Here is a 24,439-nt window from a genome sequence, read left to right on the forward strand (position 1 = left end):
CCTGACCCCATTTTTGTAATATTTGAAGTTTTACTCTACTAGTTTTCAGGGATACAAATTTTTTTTTGTTTTCCCATTTTCGTTGGGATTTACAGTTTTATAACAATTCAACACATTATAAGCTCTTGGTGCCCCCATAAATTCCTCCATTACTGCTGTCTGATCCCATTTCATGCCTCATTGCATCACTGTAATAATCTTAAGTATGATAAATTCTCACACCAAATGACTTCAAACTGTTGTCAGTGGAATGTAATATCGATAACTTTGATATTAACTACACATCATTTTGAAATTGCAGGTCTTCACACAAAGGTCATTGCTAACTCCAAGCATGCTACTGTGAGCAATTCACCAAAGCAGAACCATATTCACAGCTACCTGACAAATTGTAATGTACACGAATTACACTCCACAACACAATAGTGACTATTCTCGAGGTTGGTGTGCCCTAGAGTTAGCCACAATCGAGCAACAAACATTACAATTCAATGTCTTCCTTCACCTTTCCTAACATGACTTCACAAATTGCTGTTACTGAATCAGACTCTTAATGGTGTAACAAAAGACTCAGCAGATTTCTTTCCATCAATGAAATTTTATCTCCCATTTAAAATATCTCAGGTATCCTGCCGAGTCTTCCAAAATTCTCCGAGATTTCTGTGACTTACTGGCCCCTTCAGATCCCCGATAACACCCAATTTTCCAGGTTTCTCCGACAAGCTGCCATCTCGTTACGGGACAGAGACTGCTTACTGACCTCTTCAATAGTACTGCAGGTTCTCCCGAGCCCGTGGTGAGGTCGCTGAGAGAAGAGCGCACCGAGAAGTTGTGCGGGCTGTCCTCGGTGGCAAACGTCTCCAGTTCGTCCTGGGCAGCCTGCCCCGGCGGTGGCACTCGCAGCCTGGAGGACAGCGAGGACGCGCGCCTCGGCACCACCCGGGCAGCTGATGCGGTGTCCGCAGCAGCCACGGGTCGGTGCAGCACTGTAGAGGTGCTGGGCGTCTTAGCCTGCAATACGGACGCACAAACTCTGCCTACTGTGGGTCTGACACAAATACAGAATTACAGAGTTTAATTACACAGATTGTCCACAGCAATTTTTTTTATATTATTTACTAAGTTAGGTTTCTGTCAGAGACACAAATAGTATTTTTATTAGCAACTAATTTCTAACATTTCATTCATTCTCAGACCATTACGTACATTAGAAGGTACAATATTAACAAAATATGAAATACATTTTGTGTACCTAGATCACAGCAGTACAACAAATCATTTATAGCATTAACCTGCATTTGTAATGCTTCACAATACATAATACATCTGTTTTGCATCAACTCTATATAACAAATGTTGAAACTTCCTGACAGATTAAAACGGTGTGCCGGACCGAGACTCGAACTCGGGACCTTTGCCTTTCACGGGCAAGTGCTCTACCAACTGAGCTACCCAAGCATGATTCACACCCCCTCCTCACAGCTTTACTTCAGCCAGTACCTCGCCTCCTACCTTCCAAACTTTACAGAAGCTCTCCCGTGTACCTTGCAGAACTAGCACTCCTGAAAGAAAGGATATTGCGGAGACATGGCTTAGCCACAGCCTGGGGAATGTTTCCAGAATGAGATTTTCACTCTGCAGCAGGTCCTGAGTTTGAGTCTCGGTCCAGCACACTGTTTTAATCTGCCAGGAAGTTTCATATCAGTGCACACTCCACTACAGAATTAAAAACCTCATTCTGGAAACATCCCCTAGGCTGTGGCTAAACCACATCTCCGCAATATCCTTTCTTTCAGGAGTGCTAGTTCTACAAGGTTCGCAGAAGAGCTTCTGTAAAGTTTGGAAGGTAGGAGACAAAGTACTGGCAGAAGTAAAGCTGTGAGGACGGGGTGTGAGTTGTGCTTTGGTAGCTCAGATGGTAGAGCACTTGCCTGCGAAAGGCAAAGGTCCCGAGTTCGAGTCTCGGTCCGGCACACCATTTTAATCTGCCAGGAAGTTTCATACCAGCGCACACTCCGCTGCAGAGTGAAAATCTCATTCTGATAACAAATGTTACTTGACTGTATTACGGTTCTCTTGATACACTGAAAATATGATAGCCATCTTTCATCGCTTATATATAAAAATTTGACAGGGGCATTTATTGTTTATTATGTGCTCGACTGTTCTGTCTCTCAGAGGTCATAAAGTTACAGCTAAATATGCAGATGCTGTACTGACAAAAGGTCTCAGACATTATTGAACTATTTTATGAATTACCAATATGTCATAAACTAACTGTATAACTGAATCATGAATCACTTTTAAAAAGAAAAAAAAATTATTGTATTAAATTTTGTACTGTTCGTTCATAAATTTGTCCGACTCCTTTATTTTCCATTATGTATTTTCCAGTCTTCGAGTATGTCTAACTTCGTTCCTTTAGGTGCCATTTGAAAAATTTTCATAGTGTTCTCACTATGAAGACTATGAAATACACAAATGGAAGACAAAGGAGACAGAAAAATTGACTAATGAACAGTCAGAATTTAAATAAAATAATTTTTTCTATTTCACTGTATGATTCATGATTCAGTAAAGCAGTTAGCTTATGACATATCGGTAATTTATAAAACAGTGCAATAATGCCTGAGATATCCATCAATACAGTATCTATGTATCTAACTGGAACATTATGAGTGCTGAGAGACAGAGAATATGAACGCATTACAAACAATTGAAGGTGCCTGTCAACTTTTTATATAAAAACAAATAAAGATGCCTGTCCAATTTTGACTGTGTCTAGACAATTGTAATACAGTTGGATAACATTTGTTAGACTGATGTGATGTAAAAAAAAATTATTATGTACTGTGAAACATTAGAAATGCAAGTACGTCATAAAACATTTATTGCACTACTGCAATCTGTGTACACAAAATATTTAAAAATTTTGTATTTTATGTTTTCTCAATAACACTGTACCTTATAATGTAGGTGGTTTGAGAATGAACAAAAATGTTCAAAAATAGCCACTAATAACAATATTATTTGCAACTCTGATGGAAACCGGGTTACTCTAAATGATGGACCCACTTTCAAAAATTCGCAGGTATTCAAGTAAAAATCCAAAATGAATAAGCTTTATACCAACTAAAAGAGGATGTTTTTGGCAGGCAGCAGCGGGAGGGCGGTGATGGTTTCAGATGCGGCCGGTAGAGTTCACCCGGCAATAGGGCCGTCATTCTGTATCACAGTCAGTTGTGAGTGAGATGGCGACTGTGGAGCACAAGGTTTTCCGAGTTTTCAAGTTTGCAAAAAGTGAGTTTCAAATTGCAGAGCAGTGGGCATTTAGTACCAAATTCTGTATTTGACCTCCAACTCGCAAAAGCATTAGCCGTTGGTTTAAGCAATTTAAACATGCTGAGAGTGTATGCAAAGGAAAAAGCACAGGCCGACCGTATGTGTCAGAGGATGATGTCCGACAGATTCGAGAACATTTTGTGCACAGTCCCAGTAAGTCTATCAATACAGCCAGTTGAGAACTTGGAATATGCCAACCAATTGTATCGAAAGTTCTGAGATGGCACTTGCTGTACAAGCCCTACCAATCACAACTTGTGCAAGCTCTCAACCCCAATGACAAAGAGAAGCATCTCACATTTCATGGTCATGTGTTAGCAAATATGGAGGATGACGCACTTCTACAGCGTGTAATATTTAGCGATGAAGTGACGTTCCACCTTAGTGGAAAAGCTAACAGCCACAACGTTCGCATATGGGGTTTGGAAAATCCACATTCCCCATTGCAACATGAAAGAGACTCACCAAAGATCGACGTGTTCTGTGCCGTATTCCGTACAAAGGTTTATGGGCCATCTCTCTCTCTCTCTCTCTCTCTCTCTCTCTCTCTCTCTCTCTCTCTCTCTCTCTCTCTCTCTGTAATGGGAATCATGTACCTGGACATGATGGAACAATGGCTGTTCCCTCAAGTTACGGAAGATTCCCAGGACTTCATTTTTCAACAGGATGTACGAGACTTTTTGAATGACTCCCTTCCTCAGCGCTGGATCGGTCGCAGGGGACTTGAGGACCAACTCTGCACTTCTAGCCACCGAGATCTTCTGATCTCAGACCCTGCGACTATCTCTTATGGGGTTGTGTGAAGGAAGCTGCTTACGTCCTACCTCTACTGACCACTCTGAATGATCTGCGGAACCGGATCACTGCTGCCGTGGACTCAGTTAACAGCAGATACGCTTTCGCGTGTGTGGGACAAGTTTGGCTACCACGTCGATGTTTGCCGTGCAGCCTACGGTGGCCACATTGAACATTTATCACATTTCTGATTATTTAATTAGTATTAAAAACTAATTAACTACAAATTATTAAATTGATATCAAACATTATGAAAAAAACTTTGAAACATCCTCTTTTCATTGGTATAAAGCTTGTTCATTTTGGATTTGTACTTGAATAAATACGAAGTTTTGAAAATGGGTCCATCATTTAGACTAACTCTGTATAACAAATAAGATGAGTAGCTGATCTTGATATCAACACAATGTTAGAAGTACGTAAAATCTTTTTCGTTAGATATGCGGAAGTGTTTCAACAGCTCTTTCTTTCACAGCATTTACCTTCTCATTGAGGATCCACTTGTTTTCATGATTTGGTAAATTTATATCTCGCCAGATGCCTTACTGTTACCGTAGCCTTCAGTTAACACAACGGTGGCATGTGCGTCATTGGTCTGTTTAAAAAGTATTCTGTGTATCATTATATTTTAACTGTGTGTGTATTGTATTTCCTCAGATGGAGATGAGAGGCCGACCCAGCATGTGCCCAAAGAAACATAAAAACTGTCTAAAAATCCAGACTTAGGTTGGCTGGTGTGCAATGCCATCAGTCATTAATCCACCGCACAGATGTGACCCGGGTCTGGCTCACCTCCCTGTCATGCTGGCTAGCAACCTACATGCTGCTACATGAGGCAGTTACAAGAAACCAGGCAAAGCTTTCTCTAACAATGCACTTCAAATTCAGAATGAAAATTTGAAACTAAGGTTAATCTACTGGGTGATCAAAAAGTCAGTATAAATTTGAAAACTGTATAAATCACGGAATAATGTAAATAGAGAGGTAAAAACTGACACACATGCTTGGAATGACATGGGGTTTTATTAGAACCAAAAAAATACAAAAGTTCAAAAAATGTCTGACAGATGGCGTTTCATCTGATCAGAATAGCAATAATTAGCACAACAAAGTAAGACAAAGCAAAGATGATGTTCTTTACAGGAAATGTTCAATGTGTCCACCATCATGTTCACAAAATGTCTGACAGATGGCGCTGGACAGCAAAATGTTTTGTAACTGCTACCGTGATGGGTGAGAGGTACGCCGATATGTTACAGAACCGCATCATCCCCAGCCTGGCTGATAAACACCTGCTGGGACGTACGATGTTTATGCAGGATGGTGCTCCACCCCATATTGCTAGACACGTGAAAGATCTCTTGTGTGCGTCATTTGGTGATGATCGTGTGCTCAGCCGCCACTTTAGTCATGCTTGGCCTCCCAGGTCCCCAGACCTCAGTCCGTGCGGTTATTGGCTTTGGGGTTACCTGAAGTCGCAAGTGTATCGTTATCGACCGACATCTCTAGGGATGCTGAAAGACAACATCTGATACCAATGCCTCACCATAACTCCGGACATGCTTTACAGTGCTGTTCACAACATTATTCCTCGACTACAGCTATTGTTGAGGAATGATGGTGGACATATTGAGCATTTTCTGTAAAGAACATCATCTTTGCTTTGTCTTACTTTGTTAGGCCAACTATTGCTGTTCTGATCAGATGAAGCGCCATATGTTGGACATTTTTAGAACTTTTGTATTTTTTTGGCTCCAATAAAACCCCATGTCATTCCAAGCATGTGTGTCAATTTGTACCTCCATATCTACATTATTCCATGATTTATTCAGTTTTCAAATTTATACTGACTTTTTGATCACCCAGTATTTTACTATATAGCTAAAGTGGTCACTCCATTCATCAGTCCCAATTGCAAGTTGCCTTTCAAACGGTTTTCCAAGGCCAATAATAATTTTATTTTCAATATTTCATGCAGCTGACCAATTTAAACAATTAAAATGCTGACATGATCTACTTGTTAAGAGGTACAATCTCATACTGAAGGTTCAACACAAGCATTAAAGATAGAAAATGTGTAGATGTCTTGAGGGAGTATAATTTAAAGTGCACAAAATACCCAGACTATATTCATTCATTCATTTCAATCCAGATAATGATAGCTACATGAAACCCAGAAGTATCAGTGTAAGACTTAAAGAAATGCATCACGCAGGTGTGAGTATTTAAATTCTAATGGCGTGCCGAAGCATGATCAACAACATGCCAGAGTTTGAAGCATTCATGAAAAGCGGTGAAGCTCACATAATACTAGGTACAGAAGCTAAAAAATTGAAGCTGCATGTGAAATTGTTTGGGCAGTATCGGGGGTGGGCATAAAAAGATAATTGGATCCTTCTCTTGCCCACCAGATCTCCTGAAGTAACTGAAAACTTCAGAGAAAACTTCAGTTCACTCGTACGTAAGTTCCCCCACCATATCGTAATCACCGGTGGAGACTTAAATCATCCAACAAGTAATTGGTAAAATTACAGTTTTGTTAGTTGTAGAGGTAATCAGACATCCCGAGAAACTTAACTAAATGCCTTCTCTGAAAACTACCTAAAACAGATGGTTGGGAACCCCACTCATGATGGAAATACACTACTGGCCATTAAAATTGCTACACGAAGAAGAAATGCAGATGATAAACGGGTATTCATTGGACAAATATAGTATACTAGAACTGAAATGTGATTACATTTTCACGCAATTTGGGTGCATAGATCCTGAGAAATCAGTACCCAGAACAACCACCTCTGGCCGTAATAACAGCCTTCATACGCCTGGGCATTGAGTCAAACAGAGCTTTGATGGCATCTACAGGTTCAGCTGCCCATGCAACTTCAGCACGATACCACAGTTCATCAAGAGTAGTGACTGGCGTATTGTGACGAGCCAGTTGCTCGGCCACCACTGACCAGACTTCGGTGAGAGATCTGGAGAATGTGCTGGCCAGGGCAGCAGTCGAACATTGTCTGTATCCAGAAAGGCTCGTACAGGACCTGCAACGTGCTGAAATGTAGAGTTTCGCAGGGATCGAATGAAGGGTAGAGCCACGGGTCGTAACACATCTGAAATGTAACGTACACTGTTTAAAGTGCCGTCAATGCGGACAAGACATGACCGAGATGTGTAACCAATGACACCGCATACCATCATGTCGGGTGATACGGCAGTATGGCGATGACGAATACACGCTTCCAATGTGCGTTCACCGCGATGTCACCAAACATGGATGCGACCATCCTGACGATGTAAACAGAACCTGGAGTCATCCAAAAAAATGACGTTTTGCCATTCGTGCACCTAGGTTTGTCATCGAGTACACCATCACAGGCACTCCTGTCTCTGATGCAGCATCAAGGGTAACCGCAGCCACAGTGTCCAAGCTGATAGTCCATGCTGCTGCAAATGTCATTGATCTGTTCGTGCAGATGGTAGTTGTCCTGCAAATGTCCTCATCTGTTGACTCAGGGATCGAGACATGGCTGCACGATCCGTTACAGCCATGCGTATAAGATGCCTGTCCTCTCGACTGCTAGTGATACGAGGCCATTGGGATCCAGCACGGCGTTCCGTATTACCCTCATGAACCCACCGATTCCATATTGTGCTAATAGTCATTGGATCTCGACCAACACGAGCAGCAATGTCGCGATACAATAAACCGCAATCGTGGTAGGCTACAATCTGACCTTTATCAAAATCGGAAACTTGATGGTACGCAATTCTCCTCCTTACACGAGGCATCACAACAACGTTTCACCAGGCAACGCCGGTCAGCTGCTGCTTGTGTATGAGAAATCGGTTGGAAACTTTCTTCATGTCAGCACGTTGTAGGTGTCACCACCAGTGCCAACCTAGTGTGAATGCTCTGAAACGCCAATCATTTGCATATCACAGCATCTTCTTTCAGTTGGTTAAATTTCGCATCTGTAGCACGTCATCTTCATGGTGTAGGAATTTTAATGGCCAGTAGTGTACATTGTACAGTATTTAAACTAATGTGACGCACCTTGAAGGAGTTATGCAAATTGGTCACAGATTGATATTCCTACTGGTATCGATGGAAAATGCAAAATTGTAAATTTGGTGGTTGATGGATGAATGTGTGTTGCTGCAGTACAATTTCATGGCACAGTTGACAAAGATAATAAAAAATTAGAAGGTATTAAGTCTTTGCAAATTTCATTCCACATACGCATTCCCAGATGGATAGTAATTGTGCCTCACAAACAGGTGTGTGAACAATATACGCAGATTTCAGGTTCTGAGAGAGGATGTGTAGTTGGGCTGAAAGAGGCCGGTTGCAGTAATTAATGAATCGCTTGACATTTGAATACGAGTGATGCCACTGTTTGATGATGTTGGCAGGAATGGATGAACTGTGGCTGAACACACTGCAAAGAAACAAGTGGTCGACCTAGAGATATGACAAAATGTGAGGACCGAGCAATAGTAAGAGAGGCAACAACTGCTGCTTCAGTGATCACAACGACCATTAATCGGCAGGCTCACAGAAATGAAGCTGAGCTTACGGCCCCCCTTGCACTGACTACCATTGATCTCTGTACACCAACGGTGCATTTGCAGTGGTGTCAGGCACATTCGGCTTGGAATATCATTGACTCGAGTAGAACAGTCTTCAATGATGAAACCCACTTCGAAATGAGTCCCAATGACCAGCAAAGATGTGTCTGGAGACGCCCAAGACAGTGATGGGATACTAAAACGAATGTTACCTGCCGTACAATACAACAACCGGAGTGATGGTCTGTGGTGCCATTTCATTTCACAGTAAGGGCCCTTTGGTCATCCATGCCACCCCAAAGCACAAAGGTATGTCAACGATATTCTATACCCCAGTTTTGTTGCCCTTCACAGCAAGCCATCCTGGGCTTACATTTCAACAAGATAACGCTCACCTGTGTATGGCAAGAGTTTCTACTGTTTGTCTTCGTGCTTGCCAAACCCTACCTTGGCCAGCAAGGTCTCTATCAATCAGTGCCAAGTTGAATGCTTGCACAAGCATCAGAAGTGGATCAAAGCATTATTAACTTGCTCAACTTGTGAAGCCCTTTCTCTTGAGTAAACGGTCCAATTTTTCTGAAATTGCAATCATTTGTTTGCCTGCGCATGTACAACACATCTACTGATTTCTGTCCCATTCAGATAATTTCTTCGTGGTGCATTGTTGTTTTTGTCTTAAGGGTGTATCAGCACTTCTGCAGCTCCTTCCACCTAATAAAGATAAAAAAGTTTTTCTTAAACTAATCTCTACAAGTGAGAACTGGCGATACAACATGCCCTCAGTTCTTGTGACCACCTGGCCTTAATGTCAATTACTTTCTTCAGTCTCAGTATTTCTTCTCAGTGACTATTCCTTTCCTCACTCCCTTTTAGTTTTCTATATCTTTCATTTTCTGACCTGCCTTTTTTGGCCCACTCCCCACCACTTAACTTTCTATTCTTATTAACTTGTGGACAATGTTTTGTCAGTAGTCTCTGTTTCATGTATTACCCTATCTTCCACCTTTAAGCTCCCCAATTTTCAAATCTTGTCTGGCACAGTCCCCAAAAATCAGTCTTTTCTTCTCGTCTCGTCTGGTAAGTCTTCCCTGACCTAGGGTTCTTGGCGATTCTTCTGTACTCTCCCCATTTCCTAAATCTCATCGGCCCCTTTCCATTATCCCAGTTCTTTCCGTGTCAACTCTTCTGCCAAAAGGAGCCACTAGTTCTGAAAGCTTGCAAATTTCAATACTTTATATGTGCTTTCTACTGCTACCATTTGGCGAGTAGTTTCCTATTCATCCAAAACCATTATATTTTCAAAAACTGATTATTTTCATTGTTAAATTAGTAGTGGAGTGAAACTTCCTGGCAGATTAAAACTGTGTGCACCGACCGAGACTCGAACTCGGGACCTTCTGTAAAGTTTGGAAGGCAGGAGACGAGATACTGGCAGAAGTAAAGCTGTGAGGACCGGGCATGAGTCGTGCTTCGGTAGCTCAGTTGGCAGAGCACTTGCCCGCGAAAGGCAAAGGTCCCAAGTTCGAGTCTCGGTCGGTGCACACAGTTTTAATCGGCCAGGAAGTTTCATATCAGCGCACACTCCGCTGCAGAGTGAAAATCTCATTCTAGTAGTGGAGTGTTTACATGTTCTGTGAGAAACAGCATTGGCATGTCAATTCACACGCAAATGTATTTTGCAGTGCACGTAAAAGCATTACATATGTTTAACGTGCATTCTATAGGAACATTGATAGGGACAGTAACAGTAAGGCCTAAGATAGTATTTTTGCAATGCACTCCAAAGTTGAAATACGTGGAAAAGTATGATTCTTGTGGGCAAACGTATGAGTTGTACAAAGGTTCACCATGAAATTCTAACAGTATATGAACCAAATTCAATGTCATGACCAGCTGTACTGAAATGATGCCAACAATTTGACTGACATCACAGATGTGAGTGATGTTGATCAGAAAGACCAGATCTTGCACTGTGCGGGTTTCTCCTTTTTAGAAGCTGAAAGGACATCTGTGGAGAAAGAGATTTGCTCATGACTACAATCACACTGCAATTCTCAAGTGGCCCTGTGACTGACGAATGGATTTCTATTGATGAGGAACTGAATGATTGGCCGAGTGTTCTGACCGTTGTTTTCAAAGACTCTGTGACTATGTTGAAAAACTGTGTCCTTATCCGTGCCACTTTGAAGAGAAGTGCACAATTCAATGAAAGTTACTCGGCCTGCCGAAGTAATGTCTTAACTTTTTCAAGATCCCTTATAGATGGTACAAAAACAGTGCGGGCAACTAATTTGGATCATTTCATTCTTACTAATGGTTTAATGATACCCATCCAAATACAGTATACTGAACAAAACCTGCAAGACAGACAGATAATGACTCCACTTCCTCATATCCAAATAAATTAGATAAGTCCACAATAACAATGACAGGAAGTGCCAAACACACACACACAGCTAAAGACTTATGTGATATTTGTGGACAAAATGTAACTGACGGGCAAACTGTCTTTTGTAGTGTGTCGTGGAAGTGCACATGTGCTACTGGCACCGCGCACACACGCACACACACGCGCACACACACACACCGTATATCTAACAGAGCACTTTACCTTAGGCATGCCGGACTGGATACATTCTGCCAGCATGTTATCATCACCGCCAGCTGACAAGTTGTCGTCCGAGAGGTCCCCGGTTCCCGTGCCAGTCCCCGGTAACGACAACACAGAGAGGTCGGAACGTGAGCCGGCATGAGACAGACCAGCTGCCGGAGTGCCCTCGGTGCAGTAGGTGCGCACTGTGTCCTCACACGGACCTCCGGCGTTCATCTGCTGGGGAGGAGCAAGTGACCCAAAATTAGAGTCAGTACTTTTCACCAACATAACTAAGAAACATGTCAGTGTACTACCTCATTTTTCCCCTAAATGAAATAAAAAACTGTCAAAACTCGTCGCTGGATTTTACCAGTATGCTGCAGTTAAGCACCTGTGGGTCCAAAGCACTACTTGAAATAAAAATATAAATTATTCTCAGAAAGTATACATGTATAAAAAGCAATGACAGTACTTCTTACTTCGAAACTAGCTCTGGAAGACGTAGTCTATGTGTATGACCATAGTATGAGAAGAAATTGTTGTATAATCACCAAATTGTAAATTTGAATTACATTACATGAAAAGGTCTATCCGTGGGCAGAGAATTGAAAATTTTGTGAAAGCAAAGTTGGGAATCTGCGTTCTAATTATTGCAGAATCCACTGTTACTTCCATTCATTTCTCAGCACTGTTTTTCACTTTTAGTAGTTTATCCAAATACTGTTTCCAACTTTTTATTTACCGCCTCTTGTTGCATTATTAGCTCTCCATTTTTCTCTTTCACCAGCCTTCCACTATCACTTTCTTACACTTCTTTTCACTTTCCTGGCATTTCCTTTTACTTTCTTCCTTTTTATCTGTGTTTCATTTTTCTTCTTTTCCTTTGCTGCTTTCCTCACCCTTTCTTTCCACAACAGTGTCTCCTTACCCTTCATCCTCCAAGACATTCTGTCACAGGTGTTCTCTGCAGAGTGTAAAAATGCCTCTTTGAACTTATCCCATTCTGCCTCCACATTTCCACATTCAGTGCTTGGTATTTTGAGCTTCAGTGACTACCTGAACTTTTCTTGTATCTTCGTACCTTTTAGTTTCCACACTTTTATTTTTTTTCTCCCTTTCTGTCTTTAATCTTCCATTTTACCCATCCTCATCTTCGCCACCACTACTCAATAGTCTCTATCAAAACCTTCTTCTGGGAGTGCAGTTACATCCATCAACTTACATGATGTTGTTTCTCCACCAGAAAGTAGTCAATTACCATATTTGTCGTAATCTGCCCCCATCCATACCGTCTTGTCTTTTCATTATTTTTCTTCCCAAATCATGTGTTGCCAACAATCAAACCATTTCTTTTGCAAAAATCAACAAATATGTACACAAGTTCAATATTACTCTTTAACAATAAGCTACTTGGTATTAGAAGTATTGGTAGAAAGACTGTGGATTTCATTAAGGTATATCTGAAAGTAGATTACATTGTTTATTACATTTTATTCTTGTTTGACAACACACACCACTGTTTACATATCAATTCCCGTTTCAGGTCCACCTCAAGACACTACAAAAGTCATGGCATGGATGAAAAGGCACCTGCACTTCCACTCTTCCTATGCAACTGATTCCCTTGCATTTAGCCCAGGTTTGAAGTCTTGGGAAATTTTTGTATGCTTCATCAAGTCAGATTCTGTGATCACTGCCAACTGCTTGCCAACAATCCTTTCTGAAATTGTGACCTTTGTATACCCTACTTTTGGTGTTCCGTAGCTCTGGTAGTATATGGATTACATTTATAAAATTCATAATTCTCTTGTTTGTCAATTTCTCCACTGCTGTACACAATAAACTCACAACAACAAACAACTATTACACGGACACTACATTGTGGCAATAGGCCGTGAGTGTACACGAACGAGAACTTAAGACTGCTCGAGAGGTGAGGTGTTATGCGGGGCAGCAAGCCCCACCTCCCTCTCACAGTGCTGCCACCTGTGTCCGTGTTCTGTGCATCTACGAAACCAGAGCTGTCCTAACAGTCATAGGGATCACTGACACCTTCTAGTGTAGTGAGAGTTGCAGAGAAACCTCGTTATGCAGCAATGTTATCGTCTTCACTCACTTCAAAATAAGAAAGAAAATGACAGTGCACAAGACAAAGCAAAGTGGAGTGCAAGAAACTATTTGGTGGTGGCTACAGCGTAACTGTTCACTGCAGTTCGCAGTGGTGAAACACGGCCGACCTACTGGTAACTTACAAAACCACAGTGCAAAATAACCGCACCTAAAACTGCCACATTATAGTGTCCGCATAATAACAAAATAGACAGCTACATGTACGCACACAAACTTCTGAACAAAAGCAAAATGGCGTTGTTTTCACTCAGACATGTGGCCGCACCACTGTCAGTGAGGGTAGTGACAAATAAAAGTGAGAGCGAGAGTGAAGCATTTACAGATAAGAACAGAGGTAGATATTGCCCGGCAATACAAAGTATTCTCCACCCTTGGTGGAAAACATCAGCAACTCCACATCAATATGCAGGTAACTACCTGCAACATCAGCAATACTGCCCTGCCACACTGCAAAATTGCTGTGTATTACATCCACATTGCAGCAATGTTGACAATAATGCTTCTAACAACAAATATTGCCGTAAAATATAGACAGTGAAAACACACCCTAAAAGACATTGTCAGAAAGCTGAGACTCTAACTCGGGACCTTTCCCTTTCACGGGCAAGTGCTCTACCATCTGAGCTACCCAAGCACGACTGACACCCCATCCTCACAGCTTTACTTCTGCCAGTACCTCATCTCCTACCATCCAAACTTCACAGATGGTAGAGCATTTGCCCACGGAAGGCAAAGGTCCCGAGTTTGAGTATCAGTCTGGCACACAGTTTTAATCTGCCAGGAAGTTTCAATTTCAATCTTGTTTACATGCCTGCTGTCTCCGTTCAATGCTATATGTCGAGTGGTTACATTTACGCCTTCCATTATTTATTACTAATCTCCAACATAATTCAAGATTGGCACATGACATACATTATGATGCAGGCACACACAGTTATCTACAGCTTCACCTCACTGGTAATGGTATTTTATAACTTCCTGACAGATTAAAACTGTGTGCCGGGCTGAGACGAGACTCGAACTCGGGACCTTTGCCTTTCGCGGGCAAGTGCTCTACCGACTGAGCCATCCAAGCACAACTCACGCTTTGCTTCTGCCAGTACCTCGTCTCCTACCTTCCAAACTTTACAGAAGCACTCCTGCGAACCTTGCAGAACTAGCACTCCTGAAAGAAAGGATATTGCAGAGACATGGCTTAGCCACAGCATGGGGGATGTTTCCAGAATGAGATTTTCACTTTGCAGCAGAGTGTGCGCTGATATGAAACTTCCTGGCAAATTAAAACTGTGTGCCGGGCCGAGACTCGAACTCGGGACCTTTGCCTTTCGCGGGCAAGTGCTCTAGCAACTGAGCTACCCAAGCACGACTCATGCCCCGTCCTCACAGACGAGGTATTGGCAGAAGTAAAGCTGTGAGGACGGGGCGTGAGTCGTGCTTGGGTAGCTCAGTTGGTAGAGCACTTGCCCGCGAAAGGCAAAGGTCCCGAGTTCGAGTCTCAGCCCGGCACACAGTTTTAATCTGCTAGGAAGTTTCATATCAGCACACTCTCCACTGTAGAGTGAAAATCTCGTTCTGTAATGGTATTTTTGTGTAATGAATGTTTGCTCACTGTGTTCGAATTTCAGTAACTAACTTTCTCGAAGACATGTAAAAGCAGTAAATCAAATGCACAGTAAATAAGAGTGCAGCACAAACCTCTACGTAGTTGTTCTGCGGCTGGGGCGCAGCCACCACTTTGGCATGCCTGCGAGGGCCGGCTCCCACCTTGAGCGGAATGCCGCTGGGCCGGCCCGGGCTCCGGTTCGCGTGGCCAGCCGAACGGTGGCCCAGCCTGTCGTAGTGCCGCTGCCTGCAATGGCGAGAAGTCTCAGGTGAAACTAAGGAAGAGGTACATTGTCAGACAGAAATAATCACAAGTAATGACGGGCGATCTGAAACCTGTTACGTACGTAACAGGGGTGGTGGTATACTTATAAAAGAAAAGGGTACAGACTTCACTAAAATGGAAAGCAGGATAACACACATACATATGTATATAACAATGAAAACAATCAATTACTCATAAAATTATTTAATTGGATAGATAAAAAATCTACTCACCAAGCAGCGGCAGAACACACACAAAATAGACTGCTGTGAATGGCAAGCTTTCAGAGCCAGCGGCTCCTTCAGGCAGAGGGGTTAAAGGGGAAGGAAGAAGCGTGAAGGAAAAGGACTGGAGAGGTATAGGAAAAGGGGCAGATTTTGGGAAAGTCACCCAGAGCCGTGGGCAGGGGAGACTTACCATACGGGATGGGAAGGAGGAACTGATTGTTGGGGACTGATCGGACGAGATTTGAGAACCTGAGAGCTTAAAGGTGGAAGACAGGGTAATATGCAAAGACAGAGATTACTACTAAAAGATTGTGCACAAGTTAATAAGAGTAAGAAGCTACGTGGTTACCGTAACTACTCTTTGCACCACTCTGTTTTAGTTTTCTACATCTTTCGTTGTATTTCCTGTCTATTTTACTGCCCCCTCCCACCTCTGTTATGTACATTGCACTTAGCTTCTCACTCTTATTAACTTGTGCATCATGATTTAGTAGTAATCTCTGTCTTGGATATTACCCTGCCTTCCACCTTTAAGCTCTCAGGTTTTCAAATGTTGTACGATGCAGTCCCCAACAATCAGTCCTTCCTTCGCATTCCTTACAGTAAGTCTCCCCTGGCCCACAGTGCTGGGTGACTTTCCCAAAATGTGCCCCTTTTCCAGACCTCTCCAGTCCTGTTTCTTCACCCTTCTTCCTTCCCCTTCAACCCTTCTGCCTGAAGAAAAAGCCACAGGCTCCGAAAGCTCACCAGTCCTGCAGCCTTTTATGTGTGTGTTCTGCCGCCGCTTGGTGAATTTTTTGATCTATTCAATTAAATAATACATATGTTAATGTTTGACACAGGCAAGACTCCCTACATGAAGGATTATATTGGACTCTCAGTACTGAATATGCCCTCCTCAGGCACTAATACACATTTTGCACCTGTTATTCATGCTGGCTACCAAACTGTCGAGTCCTTGGGGGATACTGCCACACTCCTCTGTTAAGATGGTTTTCAGTTCTTGCACAGTTTGGGAGGGCGGTGTTCACTGAGAAGAACGTCTGCTAAGAGCATATCACTTATGCTCTATAGCGTTTAGGTCCAGAGAATACGCAGGTCATTCCAGACGTTCAATATCTTCATTTTCCAGTGTGCCTCACACCTCAGCAGTCCTGGGCAGGTGGGCACTGTCACCCACAAACAGAAAGTTGGGGCCTACAGGACCCGTTAACAGAAGGACACGATCCAGAAGAATATCACTGCAATAATACTCTGCTCTATCAGTACTTTGTGCAAAGATATGCAGCAGTGTTTCGCCATTGTGCATAATGCCTGTCCACACCATAATGTCTAACAAGGGGAGGCCGCCAATTGTGAAATTCAGATTCGATTCATACTGCGCATAATAAAAGCTCATGGCCAGAGGTGTAATGTGGCAAAGCACCAAGATGCACTTCTCAGCCGTTGTCGAGAAAATCGACACTTAAAAGAAACCGTTGCGGTGAAATACTCTCTACGATTAGTAATTTTCTACACGTGGTGGTGCAGCGGTAAGCGCTCGGGTTCGTAATCCGAAGTTCGCCGGATCGAATCTCGTTCCATGCAACTTTTTGTTTAGTATTTGTTTTTTGTAATTCATATATACATATAATTCCCGGCAATCAGTTGCAACAATTATGCATATAATAAGTTGTTGAAAGTCGTTTGTCGTGGAAAAACTGGCGACTTCGAACATCATTATGTTTTCCGCAAACAAAGTTGTATTTCACAAATGTTATTAATTGTCTTCATAATGTTAACCACATATAGTTAACGGAAGTCGTAGAAACGAATACGTATAGCGTAAGTCAAACGTTCGAATTAGAATAGAGACCCCACGAACACAAACTTGCTGTGGCAGGTATGAAATATAAACTCCGTTACTCGCTCGTTACACTTGAAAGACAGATGTTGAATGGGCCGAAACGAGCCGCCGCATAACAGCGTAGTTGCCTGCTAACTTCGAAAGAAGGTAGATGCGGTCCCTAGCGCAACTTATAACATCGTCGAAAATCAGTGCGGACGGGACAGCTTTGGTACACCCTGTTAAACAAACGGAAAAATGGAGGCGGTACAATTGGAGAGCGATCCGCCTTCACCAACATGCATAAGCAATTCATTTTTTTTATATATATATATATATATATATATATATATATATATATATATATATATATATATATATATATATATATATATATAAAAACTAATAATAAAACTAATAATAAAAAAATATTGCATGGCACGAGATTCGATCCGGCGACCTTCGGATCACGAACCCCAGCGCTTACCGCTGCACTATGACGCTGCAGAAAATCATTAATCGTAGAGAGTATTTCACCGCAACAGTTTCTTTTAACTGTCGATTTTCTCGACAACGGCTGAGAAGTGCATCTTGGTGCTTTGCCACATTACACCTCTGACCATGAGCTTTTATTATGCGCAGTATGAATCGAATCTGAATTTCACAATTGGCGGCCTCCCCTTGTAAGACATACCGACGACACTCACAAACATTCTCTGTCGTGTAGTGTGTTCCCCTCTCTCTCCACATTAACTGGCGTCGAGGATCACTTGCCACAGTGAAGCAGAATTCACTGTAGAATATCACTCTGGAGCACTGTTGCTGACCAAACCTACATGCTCGTTACACCTGCAAACTCATTCTCGACAACGGCGTGGTTGAATCGGGACGCATTCAAAGGCTTCTGAGTGTACAAATGAGCCTGACGTAATAGCCGTGAAATGGTTTTGGCAGCAGCTGCAAGATCTGCAGTGATTTACCTAGGAGTGAGCCTCCTGTTCCCATTTGCCACTAGGGCTGCCTATCGATTCTCTTGCAGTGTGGTGGTACGTCTATGACCGTTAGTGTGCTTCCATGTAGCATTTACACCATCAGTGGCCTGTCTTAACTGCGAGATGACATTTCTCGACACACACATTATTGTGGCCACAGTAGGAATACCTTGACTGGCTTCAAGTCATCCAACTGCTCATACACAATCGTAAGCACTCAATTGATGTTTCGCAGACATGTTGCTGAACCACATGGAATGTCACACTAATTGGATCGACAACCACCTTTGTCAAACACTGTACTTGTTGAACTGTTGAATGCAGTTAACACATCCCACCCTTTACCCTTTTACTGTCATCGGTTGGGTGCTCCGAAGTAATTGTCGGTTGTTCCGTAGCTGTTGGCAGTTGTTCCTTAGCTAGTATGTTCGGTGCCTGTGAAACTCAGAACTATTGACTACTGTATTAAAACTTCATCATCATCCTGTGACATTGCCCAAAGAGTTATGGCTAGGCAGAACTTTGTGATGAGCAACGTAAACGGAGTCTGACTGCATGGAGATGAACTTCGCTAATTTATAGGGTCACAAATGGCATTTGTTGAGGTACTTCTTAACACACTCAACACCATTACTGAGATACAATATACTGAAGATATGACATTTTTATTCTTATGCTGTACGATCCAGCTGAAACAATGTATGGCAGCCACCTGACCTGTATGAGATTGTGGAACTGTTGACAGGTCAGAATTTTTTCAGATGTAGCCAAACTTTTTAAGTGGCGAGAATGAGAGAGAGATCGTATACGAACAGTTATCGTGCTTTTAGAACTCGACAGCTTTCCAGAGCGGCCATGTCAGATAGTTACTTTCCACAGATAGTACTTGATTTCTGACAAATAAGACTAATATTGGCACAGTGTTATCTTTGTGTTATTTCAGGAATCACATCACCTGCATTCATACTCCACAGTCACCCGTACAGTGTCGATATGACCTTTCTGGTAATAGTGTTATTGTGCACTTACTGAAGACAGATGCTACAGAGGATAACTACATGTTCAATTCTCAATTCACTCTGATTTCTATAAATAAGTCAAGTTTTGACAACAAATTACTACTAAGCATGGAGACTTCAAAACCTTCCTCCACTTGTCTGAATATAAACAAGAGATGAAGGTGTAGTAGATGACTCAGGCTGATTTCACAAGAAGCATGCAGAGAAAGTAGATTAATAATACACAACACTTTGCACGTTGCAAAAAGTAATGGAGTGTTTCAGTATTTAAAAATATGTCGATTCTTTGGTCAACTATACAGGTGGAATACTGATTTAAATTATTTACGAATATTGAGGGGTCACAGGTAACGATAAGAAGCACTCTTTAAGTTTGTGTATTAAAATGAGAGTTCAGGGTGTATACATGGACAAGGAAAAAAAATTCCCGGATTTCTCCCGGTTAAAAATACACTTTCTCCCGGGTGAAAATACACTTTTTCCGTGTTAAGTGACAGTATACTTTTCCTCGGAACTAAAACTTATCAATTTATAGAGATTGCAACGCGCTTTTGTAAGCCACTCGTAGTTCATGTCACGTGATCTCGCCAGCCGATACAGCGGATGTTCAAAGCAAAGGACACGTCATGTCAGCCAATAGCATTATCACTGTTAAGTAGCGCGTACACACAAACAGGAAAAGTTAATGGTTTAAATTAATATATATAGTGTTGCTACAAGAAAAGCAAAGCTTTCACATACAATATTGGTATCAACAATTAATAAGCTGCAAGAGAAGCTTAACTTTCACGTATAACATTGATCTTCTTTGCGCATGTTACACTTTAAGATACATCACACAAATGTGCCAGTAAAATTTTTAATAACGACATAAATGTATGATGATCTGGGCTCAAAATTTTTCTAAATGGTCATCCTCAAAGAGTTGATTTTTAAATGAGAGTCAAACGCTCTGTGATTAAAGAAATTCATCGCACATAGTTCATCTTGGGTAAAAGGAAATTTACTTTGAAAGTAACGCTTTTCAGTCAATCATTCGCAATGTTTTCCCACAACCTGTTAGAAAGAGGTGCGTTTCAGCAGTTGCCAGAGAGCGCCAATTACAGGCGTCACACCACTTGCGCAGCTACGATGACGCAAGAAGCCCGTATGTTCGTACGTGTAAAACACTGAAAGATCTTACATTACATCATAAAAGAAACAAGACATCAGAGGATATTCCAAGAGCATCAGAATTTCGTGAACCATAATAACATGCATAATTTGGTTTAAAGTGCACATTCGTTCATCCAGATTCGGTTGTAAATTTTCTTGGAATACCAGTAGTGTATTATTTTATTTTTGGTTCTTTATTATGGCATAATGCCATACTTGCAAGAAGACGAAAACATGCTCTTTTGAAATGCAGAGAACAGTTGAAACTAGCCAATAGTGTGGAATTAAGCATTTCGTTACAAATAAATTGACTGCCTCAGCGGAAAAGATTAATAACACGATGCAACTGTACATGCGCATGGGCCCGCACGCAACTGTTCACACAAATCTAATGTAAACAGTTGCGACATCATGCTCACTGGAGGCAATTTGTTGTTATGAAGCATTGCATAGTCTTCCCAAAGCCTCTGACACATTTTGCTGCTGGCAGATACTTGCATGAGCACTGTGTTTTGTTGTTGTACAAGGCACATTTCCTTCGCAACTTAAGTTTTATTTTAGTTTTTTTCTCTCATTCATGTTTTATTGCTGCAGTATTATTCTGCAATAGCGGGATACAGTAATATCCTTTGTTTGAATGTGATTTCTTACCAGTCAAAATGACAAATTTAACTGAAAACTAAAACAAAAAAAATCCCGGAATTCTAAAAGATTCCTGGGTTTTTCCCGGTTTTGGCCTGTATGAAAAAATTCCCAGGTTTTTCCCAGATCTCCTGGTTGTCCTGGGTCGTATACACCCTGGAGTTACTCAAAGCTGCAACTTATCACTCTTTCTCATGTAATTAGCTGGAAAATCTCAGGAAAACTGAACCAAAGTCTCAGAACCAGAGAAATTATACAGAAATGTCTGTCACTACAAACAGGTCACGCGTACAATGTACTACACATACTGAAAACGGGAGACCACGACGTTGGGATCACAGATTTGCTTGAAACTTAGTACACTTTTAGTAGGCCATCAAAACAACATAATGTGCAAGTAGTAACATGCACTACTCTGGCAATTTTGAGAAAATCGTAAGAGAAGTTTTATGCGACTATTATCTAACTGATGTGTCTGTACATAGGACCCAGACAGCAGAGTTCACGGTGGTCATGTGGTTAGCGTTCGATCTTTGTAAGATGAAAGTATACGAGGCTACAGTTCGACTCCCACTGAAACCTTCATTTTTGTAGTGCAAATGTACATTCTCAAAAAATTTGCACCTACACTATTTGTTCTTGCTACTTAAGCTATGTCTCACCACTACGCAGGTTAAATGCCAGAAGGGGCCTGCCTTTGTGTCTGCAGCTCAAAGCGTTGAGATGCAATGTAGTTCCAGATACCTTACCAGATTGCACGCGTAAGAGGTTTCATAAATTACGACAGGCGAATGCAATAAGGTACCGACCTGCCCGTGCCGGGCATCCCCACGCTGATGCAGGCGTTGAGCATGTCCTCGTCCGCCTCCTCCTCGCCCTCGCTGACAGGCGGCAGCTCGCCGCATTCCGTGCCCTTCTCGCGGTCCTGCTTCTCCGTGCCGTCCTCTTCGGACGTCACCTGCAGCGACGGGGACTGCCTGGGTGTCGTGCGAACTTCCTGTGGCAGAATTATGTCGGTGAAATCCGAAGAAAAGAGGGAGAAATAGTTCTGTTAAGAAATAGTGGATGAAATGGTACAGTATCAATATTTGGAAAGCTAGAGAAAAGAATAAAGTGGCCTTCAACTTTACAAAAAATTTTAATCAAGTCTTTCTGCTGACAAACTGCTACCAACCAAAACCAAGGTATTTATAACATTGTGCACCCTTAAATAGACAAACTGCAACCTAATTATGGATTGAATCACTGGACAGTAATTACTTTCAGGAGGAGAAATGTTAAGTGCTGTTGACAGACAGACATAAAAGCACAACTATTAGTTCCTCCTCATGGAGGAGACAGAGACAGGTTGAGAAAGATTAGGAAGGAAGGACCAGTTACTCAAACCCCTGGGTTTTGCAGGGACTATGTCATCTCTCTTTCGAGGATTCCTATTTAAGTTTCATGTCAGTTTCTCTTACATGAAAGTACAGAAGTTTTGTATAGTTAAATTCAGGATGTTACCCTTTACAGCCATTGTATATAAATGAGTAAACAGGTTGTTTATTAATATTATGTTAAAGTCAATGCACTTTAAACAATACACCACTGTGTTTCTTATTTTTAGACAAATAATATTGTGTGTTAGCACAAATATTGGTTTATGTTATTTTGTTATTTGTTTGAGGTACTCCAGTGGTGTGTGGTGCTTTGAGTTTGCCAGCAGACACATTTATGTCAGAATGAGCAATGTAAATATTTAAAAGAGAGAATATTCATCAACAACATATATCAATGCATTATGTAACAATTTACAAATCATTTTAATGCCAATTCGATATCCAGATTAAAAGTACGAATATATACGATCGCGCAGTAAATGCACACAGATGTACAATCCCGTAAAACTTATTTAAAGTGCGCAAGAGAAAAGGCAAGTAATTAATATGCAGAAACGGAATATACTCCCACGAATATGTTTAAGATTTTGTCACCTCAGTACTGTACCATGTGGTGACACCCTGGTGCGAAATACGACTCTGAAAGAAATAAAGTGCACACTGAGAATTTAAAAAAAAAACATGAAACTAATGAAGAAAATATTTACTACACGACTTTACTACATTTTTGGATGACCCACACCCTCTAGAGCCATAAAAAATATTGTTGAACAATGAAAACTCTAGGTTGGAATATTAGGAAAGGTTAGATTGCTAGTCACCATAAGGATGGCACATCAAGTCGCAGACAGCACAATGAAAAGATTGTTACACAGTGAGCTTTTGGGCAAAGCCTTCTTCAGAAAAGAAAACACACGCACATTCACACCTCACGCACACACGATCCCCCCAACTTTCGGCATGTCCAGCTAGAATGCATTCTGGCTGGAGCCGCCTAAAAGAGCAGTGCTGTATGCATGAGGTGTGTTTGCCTAGTTGAATGTGTGTGTGTTTTCTTTTCTGAAGAAGGCTTTGGCCAAAAACTCGCTATGTAACAGTCTTTTCATTGTGCTGTCTACAACTCAACGTGTCATCTTTATGATGAGTAGCAATCTGTACTTTTCCTAAAGATATTCTTGAAGTATATTCTGATTTAACATATTAATTATTTACTTTTTCTTTTGCGTACTTTAAATAAGTTTCCACTGCACTGTGTATCCATGTACATTTACTGCGTGAACATACATTATAGTGCTTTCATTGTGAATATCAAATTGACATGAAAATGATTTACAGATTTTCAGAGAACTTTTTTGATATACATTGTTAATGAATGTTTTTCCTTGAAGAATATTCACTTATCTTCTTCTGAGGGGCTGTGTGGAGTTGGAAGCTGCATGATATACTTGTTTTGATGTAAAGGCATCTGCTGAAAAACTCCAACTGTCCCACATCACAAAAGTAGTACCTCAAACCAATTATAATACAACACTAACCAATAATTTTACTAACAGAAAATATTATATGTATAAAAGTATGAAATGTGAGGGTGCATTGTTTAAAGTGCACTGTCTAAAACACAGTGTTAATAAACAACATGATTACTCACTGATAAATGACGATAAGGGTACAGTTAACTTTGCATCTCTATTTAAGAGAAAAATACCAAATTTAGCTACACAAAATTTCTGTACCCTCACAGTTACACTTTTTATGAGCTATACTGATGTATTACAACTCTACCACCACACCATCTGTTGCCATGCCTACTCGATAAAGACAATACTCCAGGGATTGATTGCACTTGTCTGCTATTTACTTTACAGATATGCTGCACTGCCCCAGAACACTTTTAATCCAAG

General features: G+C 41.4%; 1 protein-coding gene and 1 non-coding gene across 2 annotated transcripts in view; both read right to left on the bottom strand.

The window, feature by feature from the left end:
* LOC124552268 (serine-rich adhesin for platelets-like) overlaps nt 1–24,439 on the bottom strand; it is an 820,531-nt gene that overhangs the window by 82,709 nt on the left and 713,383 nt on the right. The window contains exons 23-26 of the mRNA XM_047126548.1: nt 21,969–22,156; nt 15,128–15,281; nt 11,321–11,539; nt 761–1,011 (exon numbers count right to left, since the gene is read on the bottom strand). Coding sequence (XP_046982504.1) covers nt 761–1,011; nt 11,321–11,539; nt 15,128–15,281; nt 21,969–22,156 — 812 coding nt within the window. The remainder of the gene's footprint in view (nt 1–760; nt 1,012–11,320; nt 11,540–15,127; nt 15,282–21,968; nt 22,157–24,439) is intronic.
* Trnas-uga lies at nt 1,385–1,459 on the bottom strand. The gene has a single exon. It is a non-coding gene; the product is annotated as a tRNA-Ser (tRNA).

This window comes from Schistocerca americana, chromosome 10 (assembly GCF_021461395.2).
Source record: "Schistocerca americana isolate TAMUIC-IGC-003095 chromosome 10, iqSchAmer2.1, whole genome shotgun sequence".
In the NCBI taxonomy this organism is placed as follows: domain Eukaryota; kingdom Metazoa; phylum Arthropoda; class Insecta; order Orthoptera; family Acrididae; genus Schistocerca; species Schistocerca americana.